General features: G+C 43.2%; 1 protein-coding gene across 4 annotated transcripts in view; it reads left to right on the forward strand.

Moving 5' to 3' along the window:
• Positions 1 to 1201: 1201 nt before the first annotated feature.
• LOC134814802 (chromodomain-helicase-DNA-binding protein 1-like) overlaps positions 1202 to 20766 on the forward strand; it is a 29262-nt gene continuing 9697 nt past the window's right edge. Inside the window, exons 1-25 of one of the 4 annotated variants that reach the window (XM_063823077.1) lie at positions 1202 to 1294; positions 2009 to 2075; positions 2411 to 2529; positions 2739 to 2944; positions 3902 to 3962; positions 4335 to 4453; positions 4937 to 5053; positions 5767 to 5931; positions 6575 to 6717; positions 6880 to 7105; positions 7270 to 7555; positions 7708 to 7829; positions 8087 to 8390; positions 8510 to 8697; positions 8840 to 9084; positions 9491 to 9753; positions 9901 to 10122; positions 10463 to 10608; positions 11032 to 11221; positions 11437 to 11699; positions 11834 to 12054; positions 12202 to 12328; positions 14579 to 14729; positions 14888 to 15193; positions 15344 to 15519. In XM_063823077.1, coding sequence (XP_063679147.1) covers positions 1241 to 1294; positions 2009 to 2075; positions 2411 to 2529; positions 2739 to 2944; positions 3902 to 3962; positions 4335 to 4453; positions 4937 to 5053; positions 5767 to 5931; positions 6575 to 6717; positions 6880 to 7105; positions 7270 to 7555; positions 7708 to 7829; positions 8087 to 8390; positions 8510 to 8697; positions 8840 to 9084; positions 9491 to 9753; positions 9901 to 10122; positions 10463 to 10608; positions 11032 to 11221; positions 11437 to 11699; positions 11834 to 12054; positions 12202 to 12328; positions 14579 to 14729; positions 14888 to 15193; positions 15344 to 15519 — 4487 coding nt within the window. In that variant the 5' untranslated portion in view covers positions 1202 to 1240. Of the gene's footprint in view, positions 1295 to 2008; positions 2076 to 2410; positions 2530 to 2738; positions 2993 to 3901; positions 3963 to 4334; positions 4454 to 4936; positions 5054 to 5766; positions 5932 to 6574; positions 6718 to 6879; positions 7106 to 7269; positions 7556 to 7707; positions 7830 to 8086; positions 8391 to 8509; positions 8698 to 8839; positions 9085 to 9490; positions 9754 to 9900; positions 10123 to 10462; positions 10609 to 11031; positions 11222 to 11436; positions 11700 to 11833; positions 12055 to 12201; positions 12329 to 14578; positions 14730 to 14887; positions 15194 to 15343; positions 15520 to 20766 lie in introns of all 4 variants that reach the window. The other 3 variants (XM_063823075.1, XM_063823076.1, XM_063823078.1) reach the window with 3 other exon arrangements.

A 20766-nucleotide genomic window follows, 5' to 3' on the forward strand; every position in this document is an offset into this window, starting at 1 on the left:
AGAAGGTGTACTGTGACCGAAACTGAGAGGAACATCCATCTGACCAGAACTTAACCAACTTAATCTGTCCAGGAATTATTTCTTCGACTTTCTCCAGCAAGATCTTGTTCAGGCATAACGTGACATCCCCAGAGTGGTCGTTTTCTTCAGTTATCAAACCAAAGTTAGCACATTTGGCTTTCTCCCCTCTTAGTCCTCGTCTTTTGTAATATACACAAGCAGTGTAGATGGTGAACTACACCATCACTGTACGGAGACCCTAACTTCATTTTAACGTCCATAAAATAATAAAAAAATTCGTTACGGAGTGACAATGTCCCTTGAATTTGTCACTCCGTAACACAGCGTTATGGAGTGACCAAAGTTTGGATCATCATATCTCCTCTTAAATTATAATGTTATCAATCGAAAATGTTGGAAAATCTTAGTGTAAGGTCGCTGAGATACTTCAGAAAATATGGAATGCAATAGGCGTGTAGTTAAGAGAATAGATAACTTTTTGACACTTTTTTGTTACGGAGTGACAAAATTTTTTAAACCACATTTTCCCCATGTTAGCTCTTTCTCCTTGATTGGGCTTTATATCAGTCTGTAAAAATGAAATCTCATATACTAACACACAAAATTTGGGTTTAGTTCAAGCAAAGGCCTAATCCAGAGATGTTATGACGTAGAGCACACTTTTGAGGATTGTTTTAGTGTCGCTGATAGAATGAGCTATTTTTGCATGATAGAGTAGATTGATGTCTCCAATATTGCAGATTTTCTAAGTATAAAGTTCAAACATTCTAAAATTTCCAAAATTGGATTGATAAAAGCATTTCTGAAATTTCCTCCAAGTGGAACCAGTTTTGAAATATGCCCTAAAGCTGCTTTGAACTGCTTTGGGATTACATTCCATAATCGAGGTCCAGTGACTGCAAATGAGTTGTCATGTAGTCCTTGATTACGTTGACTGCTGGATTTAGCTATACTGGGCACAACTGCTTTTTGACCATGTCTGAGAGCTTGCTGCTTAAAACTGACTAAAAGTCAGCAACTACAGATAACAGACTCACAGATATAAAATATTTCTTCAGTAATCTCTGCTTTAAGAAAGCATTTACCTAAGACCGCTACATCAGTCTGATAGTGATTTTTGTACCTGAATTTAAATTTGAAATTGTATTCAAGTCCAGTCATATGCAGTTGTGAATTGTTTCTAATACACATATAACTTCAGGAAATGATATGATATTGTATGGATTTTCCAAAACCAGAGCTTATGGACTACTCCTCACAAAAAATCGAACAGGTATTTAATATATTGATAGACTATGTTTTGTTTGCACACAATTTTAGTCATAATAAATAGTAATATACAAGGCATAATTTTCACTTGATCCAAACAAATAACCGCTTATTTATATTATATATACATAATGTATTATATCATTTATGTTCAACCTATAATAAGTTTAGGAATATCAAATGTTGGAGTAGTTCGCTGTTTATTAGTCTCATGATTGAAATACTGATATATCCGGTTGAAAGAGACAAGGACAAATGAAACAGATTTAATACTTTCAACACTACTATATTATAACAAATAATTTGAGCCTAAAGATGGCGTTGACGCCGAAAATTTGTCTACATTTCTAACTTCCTGTTTTATTTGTCCTTGTCTCTTTCAACCGGATATTATTCAACTATCAGTATAACAAGTTTATGGCTAAATAGTAAAGTTTACATGAACTATTAGAGAGTACCATCAGTATCGGCCATGAACATTTTATAATCTATTGTATAACCCTGGCCTCTGTCCTGCAATTTTAATACATAATACAATTGTACTGCATTGTTTTCCATCTTGTTGGCCCATATTTTACCATATCTCTTCTTAGCTGTATGATGACACCATTATTTCATATCCCATACACCTGTCATGTTATGGTATCATTCACATTTTAATTTAATGTTTATGAACTGGGCTGTTGCTCATCAAAATTTTAAACCTTGCAATTTTCAGGGCGGATTATCAGATGAGAATTTAAAGACTAGTCTAAAACTTAAACTTCAACTTAATGGGGACTCAGGTTATATTTTGTTGAACAATTTATTTAATGTCGAGTTGTTTAAAAAGGATTTTTTAAATCTTGACGCCTAAATTACAATGTTATTAGTAATTAGTATTCAAATTAGTTAATTTAATATCACAAGGCCATTCATTATCAGTATTATCACAATTAAACACGTGTTACAGTGTACTTCAAATTATTAAGTTACCAGGCTTTGAAAATGCTAAATTTAATATGTTCTGCTTTTAAATTATGTATTCTTTGGGCTTTGGCAATAATTACTAATTAATAATTAACTTCTAATTAATGTCTATAATCTCGTTGCCGATTACTAACACTACATATCTCATCAGATTCCTGCAGTAACGTGACAGATAACGATAATAACGATATTAAAGTTGAAGTGAACGGAAACTATGATTCCAAAGATTCCAAAGACTCCAACTCCCCTACACCACCATCAGAAACCAACGTGAGTATTACTCGCTCATCAATAATAATTATAAATGTGTTTGTTACAAACCCAGTAAACATTTCTTGCTTCTGGAAACTCAGTTAACTGCTGTTTTACAATTTTCGATGCTATTCTCCTTAATTACAACTTCATATTACTACGTAGATTATTGCAGTATAGCTCGGAAAACCTATTCAGTGCATATAAACATTTTTACTTCATTTCAGGAAAATGACACCAGCGAAGACGAAGAGGACAAGAAGGAAGAAGATAAGAAGAAAAGCGGCGAAGAGAGTGACGATTCTGACGAAAGTGACAACCCTACCTCTCGAGCAGATCAGAAGAAACAGTACATGATATTTTCAGACGACGAAGAAGATCTGGATAACTACGAGTGCGGACAGTCTAGCGCTGACTCAGTTGTTAAAGACAGGTGTGTGTCTGTCACAGTGCGTGTGTCGGACAATTCCATCACATCCACGTTCGATACTTTTTACATTTTTATCAAAATTGAAAATACCTTTTTAGATGATTCATTCGCTTAATTTTAAAGGGTTAGAAATAATAATGCTATGAAGGACAGTGACTACTGACTTGTTTTATATTCGAACACATCATGCATGATCTATGCCCCTCACTATATGCTTGCCTAACTCCTTTTGTAAGGATGGACATAATGAGGATGACTTTAACACACTAGTACACTACCCGCACTACCCGCGGTGTGACGTCACTACACGTGGTGTGACGTCACTACTTTAACACACTAGTACACTACCCGCACTACCGGCGGTGTGACGTCACTACACGTGGTGTGACGTCACTACTTTAACACACTAGTACACTACCCGCACTACCGGCGGTGTGACGTCACTACACGTGGTGTGACGTCACTACTTTAACACACTTGTACACTACCCGCACTACCCGCGGTGTGACGTCACTACACGTGGTGTGACGTCACTACTTTAACACACTTGTACACTACCCGCACTACCCGCGGTGTGACGTCACTACACGTGGTGTGACGTCACTACACGTGGTGTGACGTCACTACTTTAACACACTAGTACACTACCCGCACTACACGTGGTGTGACGTCAGTACCCGCGGTGTGACGTCACTACACGTGGTGTGACGTCACTACACGTGGTGTGACGTCACTACTTTAACACACTAGTACACTACCCGTACTACCGGCCACGGTACACATGTTTTACCCTTCTCTAATTGTGGACTTGTTACATAGTTACTAAATATAGACAACGGACTAAGAAAAGAGTTTACTGTAAATTGTAAAAGTTAAAACCCCGATTTATTTACCGAGCTGCTCCACGGTGAGTTGTGGGTTTTGCTTGTAGTTGTTGAAACTAAGCTGCTGTTGTTTCAGCGACTACGAGGTATCAGGAGAAGAGAAGTCTGACGATGATGACGACAACTATTCCAGCGAGGTACTTATTTACACTTCCCCACAATACGGACCTTTCAAAAGCTTTGTTCTTTGAAAGTAACTTTAATCCAAGTTCATGAGACTGTTTCACTGACCACGCACTGACTCAGTATTAACATTAATGTGACAATGGTTTCTGCTCCTATTTAGTTTAGTGTGGTTTAGAATAGAGGATGTTTTAATTTTGTCTTTGCCTTATGATGAGTTAATAGTTATACTTGTGTTCACTTTTACATATTTGCTCACATCACTTACAGTCAGCCGTTCTGACATGATTACCAGTAACCACCTTTCGTGTTTTGTTGGTTAATCATATGAGCGGGATATAAATATTAAATACCTCATTTCATTTCATTTCAAGTTGTTGCTTCAGAATAGTGAGGAAGAGGTGTACCAGAAGAAGAAGAGGAGCAGTAAGAAGAAGAACCGGTTGTGGGAGGGGAATGAGGAGATGTATGGTATTAGAAGATCAGGCAGGGATAGGTTAGTGAGGTACGGATCCCTTTTGTTTTTACTTAAAACTTGTTTCAGGTTTAACAGAAAGGGGACCCAGTGGGTTGAGTGGTAACTTAGTGTAAAATGTTTAGTCATGGTAATTAGTAGCCCTCTATCGTCCATTCAAGTGACTGCGTGGAACAGAGTAGCTGATTTGTTTCCAGGAAAATTGCACATTGTTAATCACGAAGATAAGTACTTCCTATTTAGGGCATCGGGCAAGACGTGTCAATTGTTTATTCTGCCGTTTAATGTAATATTAATCTAATATTCAGAATATATTTTAGATCATAATATCTAGATATAGAATTATCCACAGTCCTAAAATTAAGACACCAATACTTTATCGATTGGGCCATAGATTGTAGTAGGGAAATTAATTGGATAATTAAACAACTAATTGATAAATTGAAAGACAAACAAATCATGCTTATTGTAAATGTTAGTCATATAATTAATAATATTAATAATATTGTTCAGAAAGTCTAACCAGAAGTACCATGGTATGGAAGATAGTGACGAGCCTGAAGAAAGTGGAGATGATAGTTCAGCCTTCTTCAAACAGAAACCTAAGAGGAAAACTAACAGAAGTTACAAGTCAGTATTAATTTTATAATGGCTTATAAACTGTACGTGATTACTGAAAGTGATTACTGAAAGTGTCGCATGCAAATGTCTCCAGCTATTTTGGCAGTGAAATGACAAAATTTCCCAAATGCCCCCTGTTCTAATTTTCTGTATTTTATATTGGTTTTGATTCTGAATTAGTCAAAGTTTTGAGCTCACAATGCGTCAAAGTTCGTTAAGAAGTTGGTTCTGGTTTGAAACACCCTCACACTCTTCAAAAATCACGTACAAAAGATACCCAAGGACCAAGGTGTTTTATTTTTGTTTGTTAATTGTTAGGAAATCACCCAAAACTTTAACTCAGTGCCAAAAACTTGACACTTTGTCAAAAAAATAGATTAGTTTCACTGAAGAATAAATGTTTCGTAATTAGATATTCTAGTCACGTGATATGTATGAATACGTTATCAGTAAATGTACACTTGCTACACGATGTAGTTTGTTACATCAGTTACTATGACTGAAATGTATAGTCGCCTCAACTCAAACTTTGGCTTCTGTAAAATCTTTAAAATAAAATTGTAAACCGACTTCCCTGCATCCACCGTACGCTTATCGGATACTTTGTTATCGATGGGCGTGGCATTAAAATTCAAATGAGAAAGTTGAAATTTTATTTATTGCGATTAGAATTTGTACAATTTCTGCGTACTTTTCCACCATTATGTGGGTAAATATTTCAGGAATCTGTCAGAATCAGAAGAGTCGGTGAACAGTGACTATTCTCCCTCTGAAGAAAGGCGTGGTTCGAGTAAAAAGAAGAAGAAATTTAAACGAATAAAGAAGCTCCCACCCTCACCAAAACCCACATTCTTCAGAGAAATTCGGACCAGAAAGAAAGAAGTCAAGTATGTGTGTCCATTTTTCATAGGGCCATCGTTTTTTGACGGATTATTGCTCGTAGCAACAGATTTTGCGAAGAAAGTTCTCGAAGGCTAACTCTTGAAAATCGCGAACAAAGGGGCTCCACGAATCACCTAAAGGGTCTACCGCGCGGCTTAAAAGCACAAAGTGTAAGCATTCTAAGCCCTCGTTTGTGATTAAAGCATATCATCCAAACACTTAGCGCACGAACTCATGCCGAAAATTCGCCATTCTGGCGAAAATCAATTAGCCCAGCCGATTGTTTTTGGCACAATAATCCTCCTGAAGTCTTCTTGATTGCATCTGTGTATGTTGGGGACTACAACCCTGCTCACATGTAGTGTTACAAGGTGATAACAATATTTTGCACAGTCTTCTGAACCACGTTGCCTGCTTAAAATAGCGGGAAAACTATTTGAATTACCTTACAATATCAATATTCTCAAAAAATAAATTAAGTGTCAGTTATGGTAGGGGTCACAAAATCTATCTTTTGCTTTTTTCAGGTCTACCAAATATTATCTTAATTTTGGATGTTTTCTCGCATTTAACGATGAATAAACGCAAAATATAACAAAAATATGGTCAATTTGTTATCAAACGTGCTAATTTGATTGATTTTTCCAGTTATCGTGACGTAGAAGAGACAGATCCTCTCGGAAGTGAAGATGAGGCTGATAAAATCTACATAGAGGAGCCGGAACAGGAGCCCGAGGAACTGTCTGAGAAAATTGAGAAAGTTATGCATCACAGAATTGGTCCTAAGTGGCGTAAGTAACTCAGATGATTTCTACCAAGACATAGATTGGTTATTGATAAGCATTGTAGATAAATTGGACAGATTATGTTGGAATTTGTTTGACAATAAGTCAGACAAATTGCAGGAGAGTGCTCAAAATACGGTACGTTTATTTACACTTAGACTTTTGCAGAAGTTGGAGACATGACAGCGCCAAGTGCGGGAGGTAAAGGACTGAAATGTCTGGAAGACGCTCCTGAAGGAAAAGAAGCAAGATGTCCTCAATATTTCATCAAATGGGCCAGATACTCTCACATTCATAACACTTGGGAGTCGGACGTTAGCTTAGAAGAGAAGGGTTGCAAAGGTCTCAAGATATTGGAGAACTATCAGAAGAAACAACAAGAAGTAGCGGAATGGTCGGTTAATTTCAAGATCACGTACTTTATCCAGATCAGGTGTACAATGTACATGGATCAATAACTTTCTTAGATAATGCCTCGGTTACAATTGGCCTTTGGTTTCCAGTGGACGGCTGATATGATAAATAAATGGAAATTACAAAAAGATATTTTCTCTCCAGGAAAAAGAACATGAGCCCAGAAGACCTTGAATATTACGATGTGCACGATGAAATGAAGCTGAACCTTATTAGTCAATATACTGATGTGGATAGGATCATAACTCATAGTGCAACTAAAGACGAGGAGGAAAATACTTCCATAGACTATTTAGTAAAGTGGAGAAGTTTACCCTACTCAGATGCAACTTATGAAAAGGATTCTTATCTAAAGGAACATCATGCGGAGAAGATCAAACACTATGAGAGGATGAAAAACTCTGATACTAAGCCAAACACTCAGTATAAGGTTCGTGTTGAAGTTTTTGAGGAGATTTCCTCGGTTTAAGCAGTCTTACTCGATCTTCGCATCATTATTCGAAAATTATCAGTTGATTTACATCAATGTTATATAAACTGATAAATTTTATTGTGTTCTTTACTTAAACATTTCCCCGGCAGTCCCTTGCTCAGAGATGTAGGTTTGTCAAACACGATGAACACCCATCTTGGATTCCTGAAGGTTTAAAACTAAGAGACTATCAGTTAGATGGTTTAAACTGGTTAGGTCATTCTTGGTGCAAGTAAGAAATATTTTTGGTTATAGAAATATTTTTAACTAATAGTTAGTTTATAGACCAGGTCTTTTTTTTATTTTGACAATCTTAAAAAGGAGCGAAATTATATATCAAGACATTTATTTTTATTTATACGAGCAGCCCGGAATGAAATTTAATTTCTTTTCATAATGCCGTATAAATCAAATTATTTTAAATAATCCAATTTAACGACCACGATCACATTCTATTTTTGTGCCATTTATAATTCTATTATTTTTCAGGAGGAACAGTGTAATTTTAGCTGACGAAATGGGACTTGGCAAAACAATCCAAACAGTCTGCTTTCTGAACTATGTCTTCTACTCTGCAAAGCAATATGGTCCATTTTTATTAGTGGTTCCACTGAGTACAATGCCTGCTTGGGAGCGGGAATTCGCCAAATGGGCACCCAATATGAACACGATAATGTACATAGGAGACATGAAGTCACGGCAAACTATTCAAGAGAATGAGTGGACTATGCCCAGTGGAAAACTGAAGTTTAACGCCATTGTCACTTCTTACGAGATTGTCCTCAAGGACATAGTAAGTCTTATTCGGGCAATTCTGGTTGAATGGTGTCCCACCAGCATAAGCGGACAAAAGATTGAATATATACAAAAATTGACGCCGGATGTTTCTAAACATTTTCCTTAAAATTTCAGGACTTTTTCCAAAGTTACCCGTGGGCAGTCCTGGCAGTGGACGAGGCTCACCGGCTCAAGAACGACCAGAGTTCTCTGTACAAAGTTTTGATAAACCTCAGAACGTTCCACAGATTATTGATAACCGGGACCCCTCTACAGAACTCGCTCAAGGAGTTGTGGGCACTCTTACATTTCATTATGCCTACGTTAGTACATTTTTCGATTTATGCTACCCTATGCTAAATCATGTTTTGAGTTTTGATAGCCTAGAATCCCAAATTTTGAATGTTAACGCTAACCGCAACCTGTCGACATAATGTGATTATATCATAACACTTAAAAATCCAGGAACTATCCCTCGTTTGAAGAATTTGAATCTATACACGGTGAAATGTCTGAGATGAACGGTGAATCCCTTTCCAAGATCCACAAAGAGCTGGAACCATATTTATTGCGGAGGGTTAAGAAAGACGTGGAAAAATCGCTCCCGGGTAAAACGGAGCAGATACTTAGAGTTGACATGACAGTCAAACAGAAACAGTATTACCGCTGGATATTGACCAGGAACTTTTCAGCTCTTTCTAAAGAAAAAGGTCGGTTTAAAGTTATTTTTGAGCTTACACCCATTTTTATTGGCTAATTCTAGAGCACCAGTTTTTGTATTGATTCATTGAGTTCATGCAATAATTCGTGATGAGAATTGTAGAAATCATCAGAGCAAAGCAGTTTAGTCGTACTGTCTTGTTTATAAATTTCTGACAGAAAGTGATGGATTGAATCGTACTCTACGAGTTTGCTCTTCGAGTGATTTATCTGTCTGACATGTAATAACATCATCTCTATTTTAACTAAGATTTATATAAAATGTGTTTAAAATGAGGTATCAGTTGAATTTCTATCTGAGTCAGATTGTGACGCACTTAAAATATGGATGTTGTGGTCAATTCACCTGTCTCTCTGTATTCTGTAAGGTTTTAAAAAGGGATCTAAACTTACCAGGTAGCAACCAGTCACTGATGAACATAATGATGGAGCTGAAGAAATGCTGCAATCACTGTGAACTGACTGTGCCACTTGAAGCTGGTCATACCGACCTGTACAGATTACAATCTATAGTGAAAGGAAGTGGAAAGCTGTGGTTACTTGACAAGTTGTTAGCCAGGTGCAAGGAGAGGGGTAACAGGGTTCTTATTTTCTCTCAGATGGTCAGACAGTTAGATATTATCGCCGAGTACTTGGAATTGAAGAAGTTCGGTCATCAGGTAAATTAATGAGGCAGTACGTAGTAGTGGAGCATCAGATCATATAACTCACAATAATATGTTTACGCCTTTTCTGTCAATGTGATTTGTGGCCCCTATTGTTTACATGACGATGTGACAGGAAGTAAACACTAAAATTATCTGCAGCGATTAGATGGCGGGGTTAAAGGAGACATGAGAGCCCAAGCACTGGACCATTTCAACGCGGAGGGAAGTACTGACTTCTGTTTCCTACTGTCCACACGAGCAGGAGGTCTGGGAATCAACCTGGCCACTGCCGACACTGTCATCATATTTGACAGCGATTGGAATCCACAGAACGACCTCCAGGCCATGGCTAGAGCTCATAGAATCGGACAAAAGAAACAGGTATGTCTGAAAAAGCTTGTTTGATTTTTAGTTTGTAGAAATTAGTGCAGTATGTATCATGTATGGCATACTGAAAAGCTAGTTTGTACGGCATGATCTACTGAAAACATACAAAAACTGATTTTTTGTTTCAAGAAATCCCGTGTTACATGGGTAAATTTATTTCAAAAAATCTTGTATAATGTATAAAATCTTCAATAATGTATATGTACATGTATTGCTTGGCAACGTTACAATTCTTATGATGAGTAGATGAGTTTACTGTAATAGCTAGATTTACCCAAATTATCTAAATACTATAAATTACTAACTTTAATATAAATAGTTTTACCTCCCCCAGGTAAACATCTACCGGCTTGTGACGAAGAACAGTGTCGAGGAGGACATTATTGAGCGAGCAAAGAAGAAAATGATTCTTGATCATCTTGTTATTCAGAAAATGGACACTAGTGGCCGAATGGTCCTCCATAAAAACAATCCTAACAAGTAAGTCAGTTTATTGTAATGGATTATTTATTATTATTTCCATTTTCTAAGTTCCAGATTATAAGTATCTGTAAAGTTCTCTTCTTTTAGCTCAAACCAAAGAGGTTGCTAAAAAACTCTTTTTTAAGCTGGCACAAGCTGTTGATATCATGACCAGTTCATGCAATAATTCGCGACGAGAATTGTAGAAATCATCAGAGCAAAGCAGTTTAGTCGTACTGTCTTGTTTATAAATTTCTGACAGAAAGTGATGGATTGAATCATACTCTACGAGCTTGCTCTGCGAGTGATTTATCTATCTGACATGTAATAACATCATCCAAATTTAGCATCTAAGATGAGAATACATTTGTTTAAAATGTATACAAATACAGCATTTCTTGTGAGAACATATTAATTCTTACCCCACCCTACCCTACCCAGAAACATCCCCTTCAACAAAGAAGAGCTGACAGCAGTGCTGAAGTTCGGGGCAGTGGAACTGTTCAAGGACGACAGTAACACGGACCAGCACTTGGAGGGTCTGGACCTGGACACAGTGCTGAAAGAAGCAGAGACCCGAGTACAGGAGGAGGAGGCCGGGGCTGGACACGAACTTCTCTCTCAGTTCAAGGTGGGTTGTAAATAAGTCAAGTGAGAATTGTAGAAATCATCAGAGCAACGCAGTTTAGTCGTACTGTCTTGTTTATAAATTTCTTACAGAAAGTGAATAGATTAAATAGTACTCTAGGAGTTGGTTCTGAGAGTGATTTAACTATCTGACATAACCTTTAACCTCTACTTTAACTAACATGTAATTTCTATAATCTAAACTTTATTCTCCTCCAGGTTGCAAACTTCACCGTAACTGAAGAAGAAGCGCCAGGTCCCGGTTGGGACACCATCATCCCCAAAGATCAGATAGAAGCAATCCAGCTAGCAGAGAAAGCGGAGAATGAAGTTCCATTGTACATTCCTCCCAGACGGGGAAAGAAAGTGAACTATACGGGTAATGTGGTGTCCAGGAGGAATCACTCGGATAGCGAGGGAGAGAAACATCATCCTAAGAGTAAACGGAGAAAGATGGATCCTCCTGCTCACAAGAAACGAAGGTTGGTATTTAGTGTTTTTTGTTCGTGTTTGTGGGATTATTCTATCGAAGGAGAGGGGGGCTTGGGGTTAATTTTTTCCAGATCAAGATATTTTACCTGTACTAAAGATACCAGGTTTAATGTTTTTTTTGCAGATCACACTCGCAAGAAGAATTTGACGAAGCAGAAGTATTCAGCAAATCCGAGATCCGGAAGTTTATCAAGAGTTTCCGGAAGTTCGGTCCGGCAGCAAAACGGTTAAAAGAAATTGGTCGTGATGCTGGCTTGTCTGCATCTCTTCCTGAATTGGACGCTTTACTCGATATCCTACACACAAAAATTAGCGAAGCCGAGGCATATGCTACCAATATTGACGGTAAGAAAATTAGTGTTTTTTAAGTCGACTTTAAAAATTCATTCGGGTAGCCTTAAAACCATTTCCTAGGGACACAATGGATATATCCATGTATGTACATATACAAGTACATACGATACACGTTATCATCATTATTAATGTATTCAGGTACCCAAAAGAAAAACACCACAATCCTGCTGGGAGGATGTTCATTCTCAACAAACCAAATCACCCAACGAGAAACCATGCTGAACAATCTGGAGTACATACCCGAAAAACCAAAAGACAGAATAGCGTACGTTGAACAGTTATGGGCATATTTCAAAACTATAGAATGTTACGGTGTGACAATTTTACCCATTTTTTCCGAAAAATGTCCAAGAAAACAGGTTCATTATTGGTTAAATTATGTTTCTAAGGCTTTTCAAACCTACGATTTACATATCTGCCAAAGAAAATAGTGAGAAATCAATCCGTTTTTGAGTAATTAAAAGTCGAAATTTCGTTACGGAGTGACTAGATAAATTTTCAGATTTTGGTACACCCATATTCTGACCTAATTTTTATCTCAGATATTCTTGAAAGTTGCATTTTGACGGCTTCCAGGCACTTTTCAGACATTTTCCTTCAATAATTAATCAAGAAAAAGTGTGTATTGCCTAAGGAATAAAAAATTTGAGGCTTCAAAAATTTTGGGGATTGTTACGGAGTGACTGTTACGGAGTGACGCATCAAACAGTCTCTCATTCCACTCGAATTTTTCATCATTTTTCATCCTGTTCCTGGCTCTAAATAGTAGAATTCTTTTCAAAATTAGATAGATAACACTTAAACAAGGTAGACACACAAATTTATTGATGTGAAATAAATCAAATCTGGTACAATTCATTAGTCTTGATCACAATTATGAATAAAAATACGATCATGTGATAAAAAATCAACCCTGGAGCTTACAACTCTGTAAATTTCCCTTAAAATACAGCACATTTAAATCACTGTTTGAAAAATATAAACAACTGCATAAAAATCAGTCTCATTGGTTTAACTTTCTACAAATATTACTCGGTTAAGAATCTGTTACAGAGTGACATATCATAATGAAATGTTTAAAAATCTGGGCTTATTTGTTTAAAGTTATAAACTGTACAATGTACACAGATTAACGAAAATTTAAACCTTTACACCCCACTTATAAGCAAGTTCAGGTACTTCAAACTCTATTCTTCTCCCTGTTCCCGGCAAAAGCTTCGGCATACCAATAGCTCCTTTCACGTCACTAAGTTCGTAATCATGGACGTCCTCTTTGTCAGGCCATTTCCAGATTGATCCAGGTTTTCCAGCTGGTACAAGGCACTTAACGGTAAGGTTACTGCTGTCTGGCTTGCCAATAACTTTTCCTGGGTAAAGTTCACCCTCCTGGGTAAAGTTCACCCTCCCAGTTAACAATCACGAATTGATCAATGTTGTAAGTTTCACAGCTGTTAGAAGATGATGGTGTTTCCTCCTCTCCAATAACTGTTGTTGAAGTCGTCTGAGCAGATGATTCATCGGCAAACTCTTCTTTATCAAAGATCCATCAACTGACGTGTCCCTAAAGGTAAGGATGCAGCTGTTATCTTTGAAAGAACGGACAATGTACTGTGGTGCACTTTCAAGGTTCCTGGAACTGGTCTTGCTTTCCTTCTGCACTCCTCTTCCATACCTGAGGCTAGATCTCCAACATACACGACATTGATTGACTTGAGAAGACTGTCAGCATAGGTTGCAAACTCCTTTGGTGTATTTATGACAATAAAAAAATTCGTTACGGAGTGACAATGTCCCTTGAATTTGTCACTCCGTAACACAGCGTTACGGAGTGACCAAAGTTTGGCTCATCATATCTCCTCTTAAATTATAATGTTATCAATCGAAAATGTTGGAAAATCTTAGTGTAAGGTCACTGAGATACTTCAGAAAATATGGAATGGAATAGGCGTGTAGTTAAGAGAATAGATAACTTTTTTACACTTTTTTGTTACGGAGTGACAAAATTTTAAAAACCACATTTTCCCCATGTTAGCTCTTTCTCCTTGATTGGGCTTTATATCAGTCTGTAAAAATGAAATCTCATATACTAACACACAAAATTTGGGTTTAGTTCAAGCAAAGGCCTAATCTAGAGACGTTATGAAGTAGAGCACACTTTTGAGGATTGTTTTAGTGTCGATGATAGAATGAGCTATTTTTGCATGATAGAGTAGATTGATGTCTCCAATATTGCAGATTTTCAAAGTATAAAGTTCAAACATTCTAAAATTTCCAAAATTGGATTGATAAAAGCATTTCTAAAATTTCCTCCAAGTGGAACCAGTTTTGAAATATGCCCTTATACGAGTTTCAGTCTCATGTTTGATATATGGGGAAAACACATAGAATTTAATTAACTAGAACCATATAAATAGTCAATTTCATGAATTAAGCTCAATAATTTTGGTTATAATTTTTTGTTCTGGACTTATACTATCTAATACAGACTGAATTTCTCACCTTCATTGCTCTCCAGATGGAGAATCGACAAAAATACAAAGCCGACAGGATGGGATCTTGAGTGGGGACTGGAGGAGGATAGCATGTTACTCCTAGGTGTGTACGAGCACGGGCTTGGTAGCTGGGACAAGGTCATCGCTGATCCAAAACTTAACTTAGCCGAAAAGGTAAAAGTGAAATTATTCGTTTTAGTAAAAGAGACCCAAGAGAGACTGTTTAAATAAAATGTACACCAACAGGAATGATAAGTTATTTAAAAAAAGGTTTTAAGGTCGCAATACGACCCTAAAGCATTCTCTTCAGTCGCTAAATTATTGTTTTTCAGATCTTCCCAGCAGACAGCGAGGGCAAACCAAGACCGGAGCATCTTACAACAAGAGCCGAATATCTGCTGAAAAACTTGCCCAAATTGATGACGAAATCTCCGACAAAAGCGCCGAAAAAGAAGGAGAGAAAATCTAGAAAGAAGAAAAAGGAAGAACCTGAAGAGGATATCAGGGAATTCTTTGAAGAGAATAAACCAACAAAGTCGAGGAGGAAGAAGAGGACCAAGAAGGAAGACCAAGATGAGGTTGAGGAAATAAAACAAACTGAAGCCCCGGCTGAATGCAGTGACGTGGTTTTTAAAAAGGTAAAGATTGTGGTCCTGGTAGATATCGTGAGATATGAAGTTGTATTGGTGAATTCTGTTGGTATTAACTTGAACTTGTTTTTAAACGTTCTGCGTGTTTGAGTTTCGAAACTACCAAGACCCGAAGACCTTTATCATAAACAATTTTAGTGCAAAGAAATGATGAGACCGGTACGGAAGACTTTAAGAATGTTGGAGAATCCTAAAGACGACGCTGATACCGAGGAGCAACTCAGACAAACCAAGTCTCATCTTCTGACAATAGGGCAACAGATAGAGAAGACTTGCGAGGGAAAATCAGACGAGTGGATTAAAGAATGGACTGAGTAAGTATATCAATTAACGTTGGTATGCAATGAAGTAATAGTTTTATGACTTTTTACACCATTCGCCCAAATTTATGCTTCCAAATAGGATTTGTTTGCTTGACCTCTTGCTCTACTATAAAAGAGTTATTATTTGGCTGTTACGATACGTGAATCTAACTACCCCCTCCCCCTTCTGCTACCCCCCTCCCCCCTCTGCTACCTCCTCCCCCCTCTGCTACCTCCTCCCCCCTCTGCTACCCCCCTCCCCCCTCTGCTACCTCCTCCCCCCTCTGCTACCTCCTCCCCCCTCTGCTACCCCCCTCCCCCCTCTGCTACCTCCTCCCCCCTCTGCTACCTCCTCCCCCCTCTGCTACCTCCTCCCCCCTCTGCTACCTCCCCCCCCTCTGCTACCTCCTCCCCCCTCTGCTACCTCCTCCCCCCTCTGCTACCTCCTCCCCCCTCTGCTACCTCCTCCCCCCTCTGCTACCTCCTCCCCCCTCTGCTACCTCCTCCCCCTCTGCTACCTCCTCCCCCCTCTGCTACCTCCTCCCCCCTCTGCTACCTCCTCCCCCCTCTGCTACCCCTCCCCCCTCTGCTACCTCCTCCCCCTCTGCTACCTCCTCCCCCCTCTGCTACCTCCTCCCCCCTCTGCTACCTCCCCCCTCTGCTACCTCCTCCCCCCTCTGCTACCTCCTCCCCCCTCTGCTACCTCCTCCCCCCTCTGCTACCTCCTCCCCCTCTGCTACCCCCTCCCCCCTCAGCTACCTCCTCCCCCCTCTGCTACCTCCTCCCCCCTCTGCTACCTCCTCCCCCCCTCTGCTACCTCCTCCCCCCTCTGCTACCTCCTCCCCCCTCTGCTACCTCCTCCCCCCTCTGCTACCTCCTCCCCCCTCTGCTACCTCCTCCCCCCTCTGCTACCTCCTCCCCCCTCTGCTACCTCCTCCCCCCTCTGCTACCTCCTCCCCCCTCTGCTACCTCCTCCCCCCTCTGCTACCTCCTCCCCCCTCTGCTACCTCCTCCCCCCTCTGCTACCTCCTCCCCCCTCTGCTACCTCCCCCCTCTGCTACCTCCTCCCCCCTCTGCTACCTCCTTCCCCCTCTGCTACCTCCTCCCCCCTCTGCTACCTCCTCCCCCCTCTGCTACCTCCTCCCCCCTCTGCTACCTCCTCCCCCCTCTGCTACCTCCTCCCCCCTCTGCTACCTCCTCCCCCCTCTGCTACCTCCTACCCCCTCCCCCCTCTGCTACCTCCTCCCCCCTCTGCTACCTCCTCCCCCCTCTGCTACCTCCTCCCCCCTCTGCTACCTCCTCCCCCTCTGCTACCTCCTCCCCCTCTGCTACCCCCCTCCCCCCTCTGCTACCTCCTCCCCCCTCTGCTACCTCCTCCCCCCTCTGCTACCTCCTCCCCCCTCTGCTACCTCCTCCCCCCTCTGCTACCCCCTCCCCCCTCTGCTACCTCCTCCCCCCTCTGCTACCTCCCCCCCCTCTGCTACCTCCTCCCCCCTCTGCTACCTCCTCCCCCCTCTCTACCCTCCTCCCCCCCTCTGCTACCTCCTCCCCCCTCTGCTACCTCCTCCCCCCTCTGCTACCTCCTCCCCCCTCTGCTACCTCCTCCCCCTCTGCTACCTCCTCCCCCCTCTGCTACCTCCTCCCCCCTCTGCTACCTCCTCCCCCCCTCTGCTACCTCCTCCCCCCTCTGCTACCTCCTCCCCCCTCTGCTACCTCCTCCCCCCTCTGCTACCTCCTCCCCCCTCTGCTACCTCCTCCCCCCTCTGCTACCTCCTCCCCCCTCTGCTACCTCCTCCCCCCTCTGCTACCTCCTCCCCCTCTGCTACCTCCTCCCCCCTCTGCTACCTCCTCCCCCCTCTGCTACCTCCTCCCCCCTCTGCTACCTCCTCCCCCCTCTGCTACCTCCTCCCCCCTCTGCTACCTCCTCCCCCCTCTGCTACCTCCTCCCCCCTCTGCTACCTCCTCCCCCCTCTGCTACCTCCTCCCCCCTCTGCTACCTCCTCCCCCCTCTGCTACCTCCTCCCCCCTCTGCTACCTCCTCCCCCCTCTGCTACCTCCTCCCCCCTCTGCTACCTCCTCCCCCCTCTGCTACCTCCTCCCCCCTCTGCTACCTCCTCCCCCCTCTGCTACCTCCTCCCCCCTCTGCTACCTCCTCCCCCCTCTGCTACCTCCTCCCCCCTCTGCTACCTCCTCCCCCCTCTGCTACCTCCTCCCCCCTCTGCTACCTCCTCCCCCCTCTGCTACCTCCTCCCCCCTCTGCTACCTCCTCCCCCCTCTGCTACCTCCTCCCCCCTCTGCTACCTCCTCCCCCCTCTGCTACCTCCTCCCCCCTCTGCTACCTCCTCCCCCCTCTGCTACCTCCTCCCCCCTCTGCTACCTCCTCCCCCCTCTGCTACCTCCTCCCCCCTCTGCTACCTCCTCCCCCCTCTGCTACCTCCTCCCCTCCCCCCTCTGCTACCTCCTCCCCCCTCTGCTACCTCCTCCCCCTCTCTGCTACCTCCTCCCCCCTCTGCTACCTCCTCCCCCCTCTGCTACCTCCTCCCCCCTCTGCTACCTCCTCCCCCCTCTGCTACCTCCTCCCCCCTCTGCTACCTCCTCCCCCCTCTGCTACCTCCTCCCCCCTCTGCTACCTCCTCCCCCCTCTGCTACCTCCTCCCCCTCTGCTACCTCCTCCCCCCTCTGCTACCTCATCCCCCTCAGCTACCTCCTCCCCCCTCTGCTACCTCCTCCCCCCCTCTGCTACCTCCTCCCCCCTCTGCTACCTCCTCCCCCCTCTGCTACCTCCTCCCCCCTCTGCTACCTCCTCCCCCCTCTGCTACCTCCTCCCCCCTCTGCTACCCCCTCCCCCCCTCTGCTACCTCCTCCCCCCTCTGCTACCTCCTCCCCCCTCTGCTACCTCCTCCCCCCTCTGCTACCCCCTCCCCCCTCTGCTACCTCCTCCCCCCTCTGCTACCTCCTCCCCCCTCTGCTACCTCCTCCCCCCTCTGCTACCTCCTCCCCCCTCTGCTACCCCTCCTCTGCTACCCCCTCTGCTACCTCCTCCCCCCTCTGCTACCCCCTCCCCCCTCTGCTACCTCCTCCCCCCTCTGCTACCTCCTCCCCCCTCTGCTACCTCCTCCCCCCTCTGCTACCTCCTCCCCCCTCTGCTACCTCCTCCCCCCTCTGCTACCTCCTCCCCCCTCTGCTACCTCCTCCCCCCTCTGCTACCTCCTCCCCCCTCTGCTACCTCCTCCCCCCTCTGCTACCTCCTCCCCCTCTGCTACCTCCTCCCCCCTCTGCTACCTCCTCCCCCCTCTGCTACCTCCTCCCCCCTCTGCTACCTCCTCCCCCCTCTGCTACCTCCTCCCCCCTCTGCTACCTCCTCCCCCCTCTGCTACCTCCTCCCCCCTCTGCTACCTCCTCCCCCCTCTGCTACCTCCTCCCCCCTCTGCTACCTCCTCCCCCCTCTGCTACCTCCTCCCCCCTCTGCTACCTCCTCCCCCCTCTGCTACCTCCTCCCCCCTCTGCTACCTCCTCCCCCCTCTGCTACCTCCTCCCCCCTCTGCTACCTCCTCCCCCCTCTGCTACCTCCTCCCCCCTCTGCTACCTCCTCCCCCCTCTGCTACCTCCTCCCCCCTCTGCTACCCCCTCCCCCCTCTGCTACCTCCTCCCCCCTCTGCTACCTCCTCCCCCCTCTGCTACCTCCTCCCCCCTCTGCTACCCTCCTCCCCCCTCTGCTACCTCCTCCCCCCTCTGCTACCTCCTCCCCCCTCTGCTACCTCCTCCCCCCTCTGCTACCTCATCCCCCTCAGCTACCTCCTCCCCCCTCTGCTACCTCCCCCCCCCCCCTCTGCTACCTCCTCCCCCCTCTGCTACCTCCTCCCCCCTCTGCTACCTCCTCCCCCCTCTGCTACCTCCTCCCCCCTCTGCTACCTCCTCCCCCCTCTGCTACCCCCCTCCCCCCTCTGCTACCTCCTCCCCCCTCTGCTACCTCCTCCCCCCTCTGCTACCTCCTCCCCCCTCTGCTACCCCCCTCCCCCCTCTGCTACCTCCTCCCCCCTCTGCTACCTCCTCCCCCCTCTGCTACCTCCTCCCCCCTCTGCTACCTCCTCCCCCCTCTGCTACCCCCTCTGCTACCCCCTCTGCTACCCCCTCTGCTACCTCCTCCCCCCTCTGGGGGGGGTCCACGTTAAAAAAGTTAAATTCTAAGATCGAGATTTTGGAATTTAACATTAATTACTTTAACTTTTTTAACTTTTTTAACATAAATTAAAAATCAGATTTTGGCTGACTAATCGGTTCAAATTTTAACATAATTACCCAAATTAAACTCAATTTTGAGTGTTGACCTTTAGTACTAGTAGTACCTCGCTCTTGCAATTGTTTTCTGTAGTTGTAACTGATTTGATAACTCTACAAAAAAAACACCTATATATTATATACACATAATTGTATAATTTACTAATATAATCATTCATATAATAGGACAAAATAATATGGCTTGGCGGTGTAAGTGCGGAAGGGTTATGGAAAGTCTCACATACGACAGATGTTTACGTTGCAATTTAGCGAAGGCATCAGGAGAGTCGCTCATTCGCTTGAAGGGTTCCTGTAGCTGTAAACCCTGTACCCGAACCATCTACTGAGGACGTATCAGTTGTTGTCAACACTTCAAAAAGGGCTGCTGATTCATCAAAACCTAGAACTCAATATGATTCTGAAGACGAATCATCTGCTGATGTTATCACTACTGCGATAATAACAAGCAACTCATTCAAGAGGAGAGCTGTCCCTACTTTTAGGATTCCAAAGATTAAGAAACCAACGGTGCAAACCGGTGTTCAAAAACTCTCTATGCGAAGCGAGAAAGTTCGAAAGCACTGGCCATTAAGGCGGGAGTTTGTCTCGCTCTTGCCTGGTAACTAACGGTTAAATACAAACTCACAAAGCTGTACCCCAGCCTACTACTTATACTTGCCGCGCCAAAATTTTCACAAAATTTTTACAAAATCTTTAAGGGATTATAGCTTACATCTTATGGTTATAATGAAAACCCTCGCATAAAAATATATAGTCATGCCCGTGCTCTTATCAGCTTATCGTAAGTTACTAGAATTCTTGCCCGAGTTTTTTAAACACTTTAGAATAGTTCTGAAATCAGTACCGCTATCGTAATATTGTAATATTGTAGACTACGTTACGATTCTATCTACACACAGAGCTGTATAGTTCTTGATAGGTAGGTCTAACAAGTTTTCTTTTTCTTCTTTACGCTTTCTC

The sequence above is a fragment of the Bolinopsis microptera genome, chromosome 5, assembly GCF_026151205.1.
Source record: "Bolinopsis microptera isolate Bmic1 chromosome 5, MBARI_Bmic_1.0, whole genome shotgun sequence".
In the NCBI taxonomy this organism is placed as follows: Eukaryota; Metazoa; Ctenophora; class Tentaculata; order Lobata; family Bolinopsidae; genus Bolinopsis; species Bolinopsis microptera.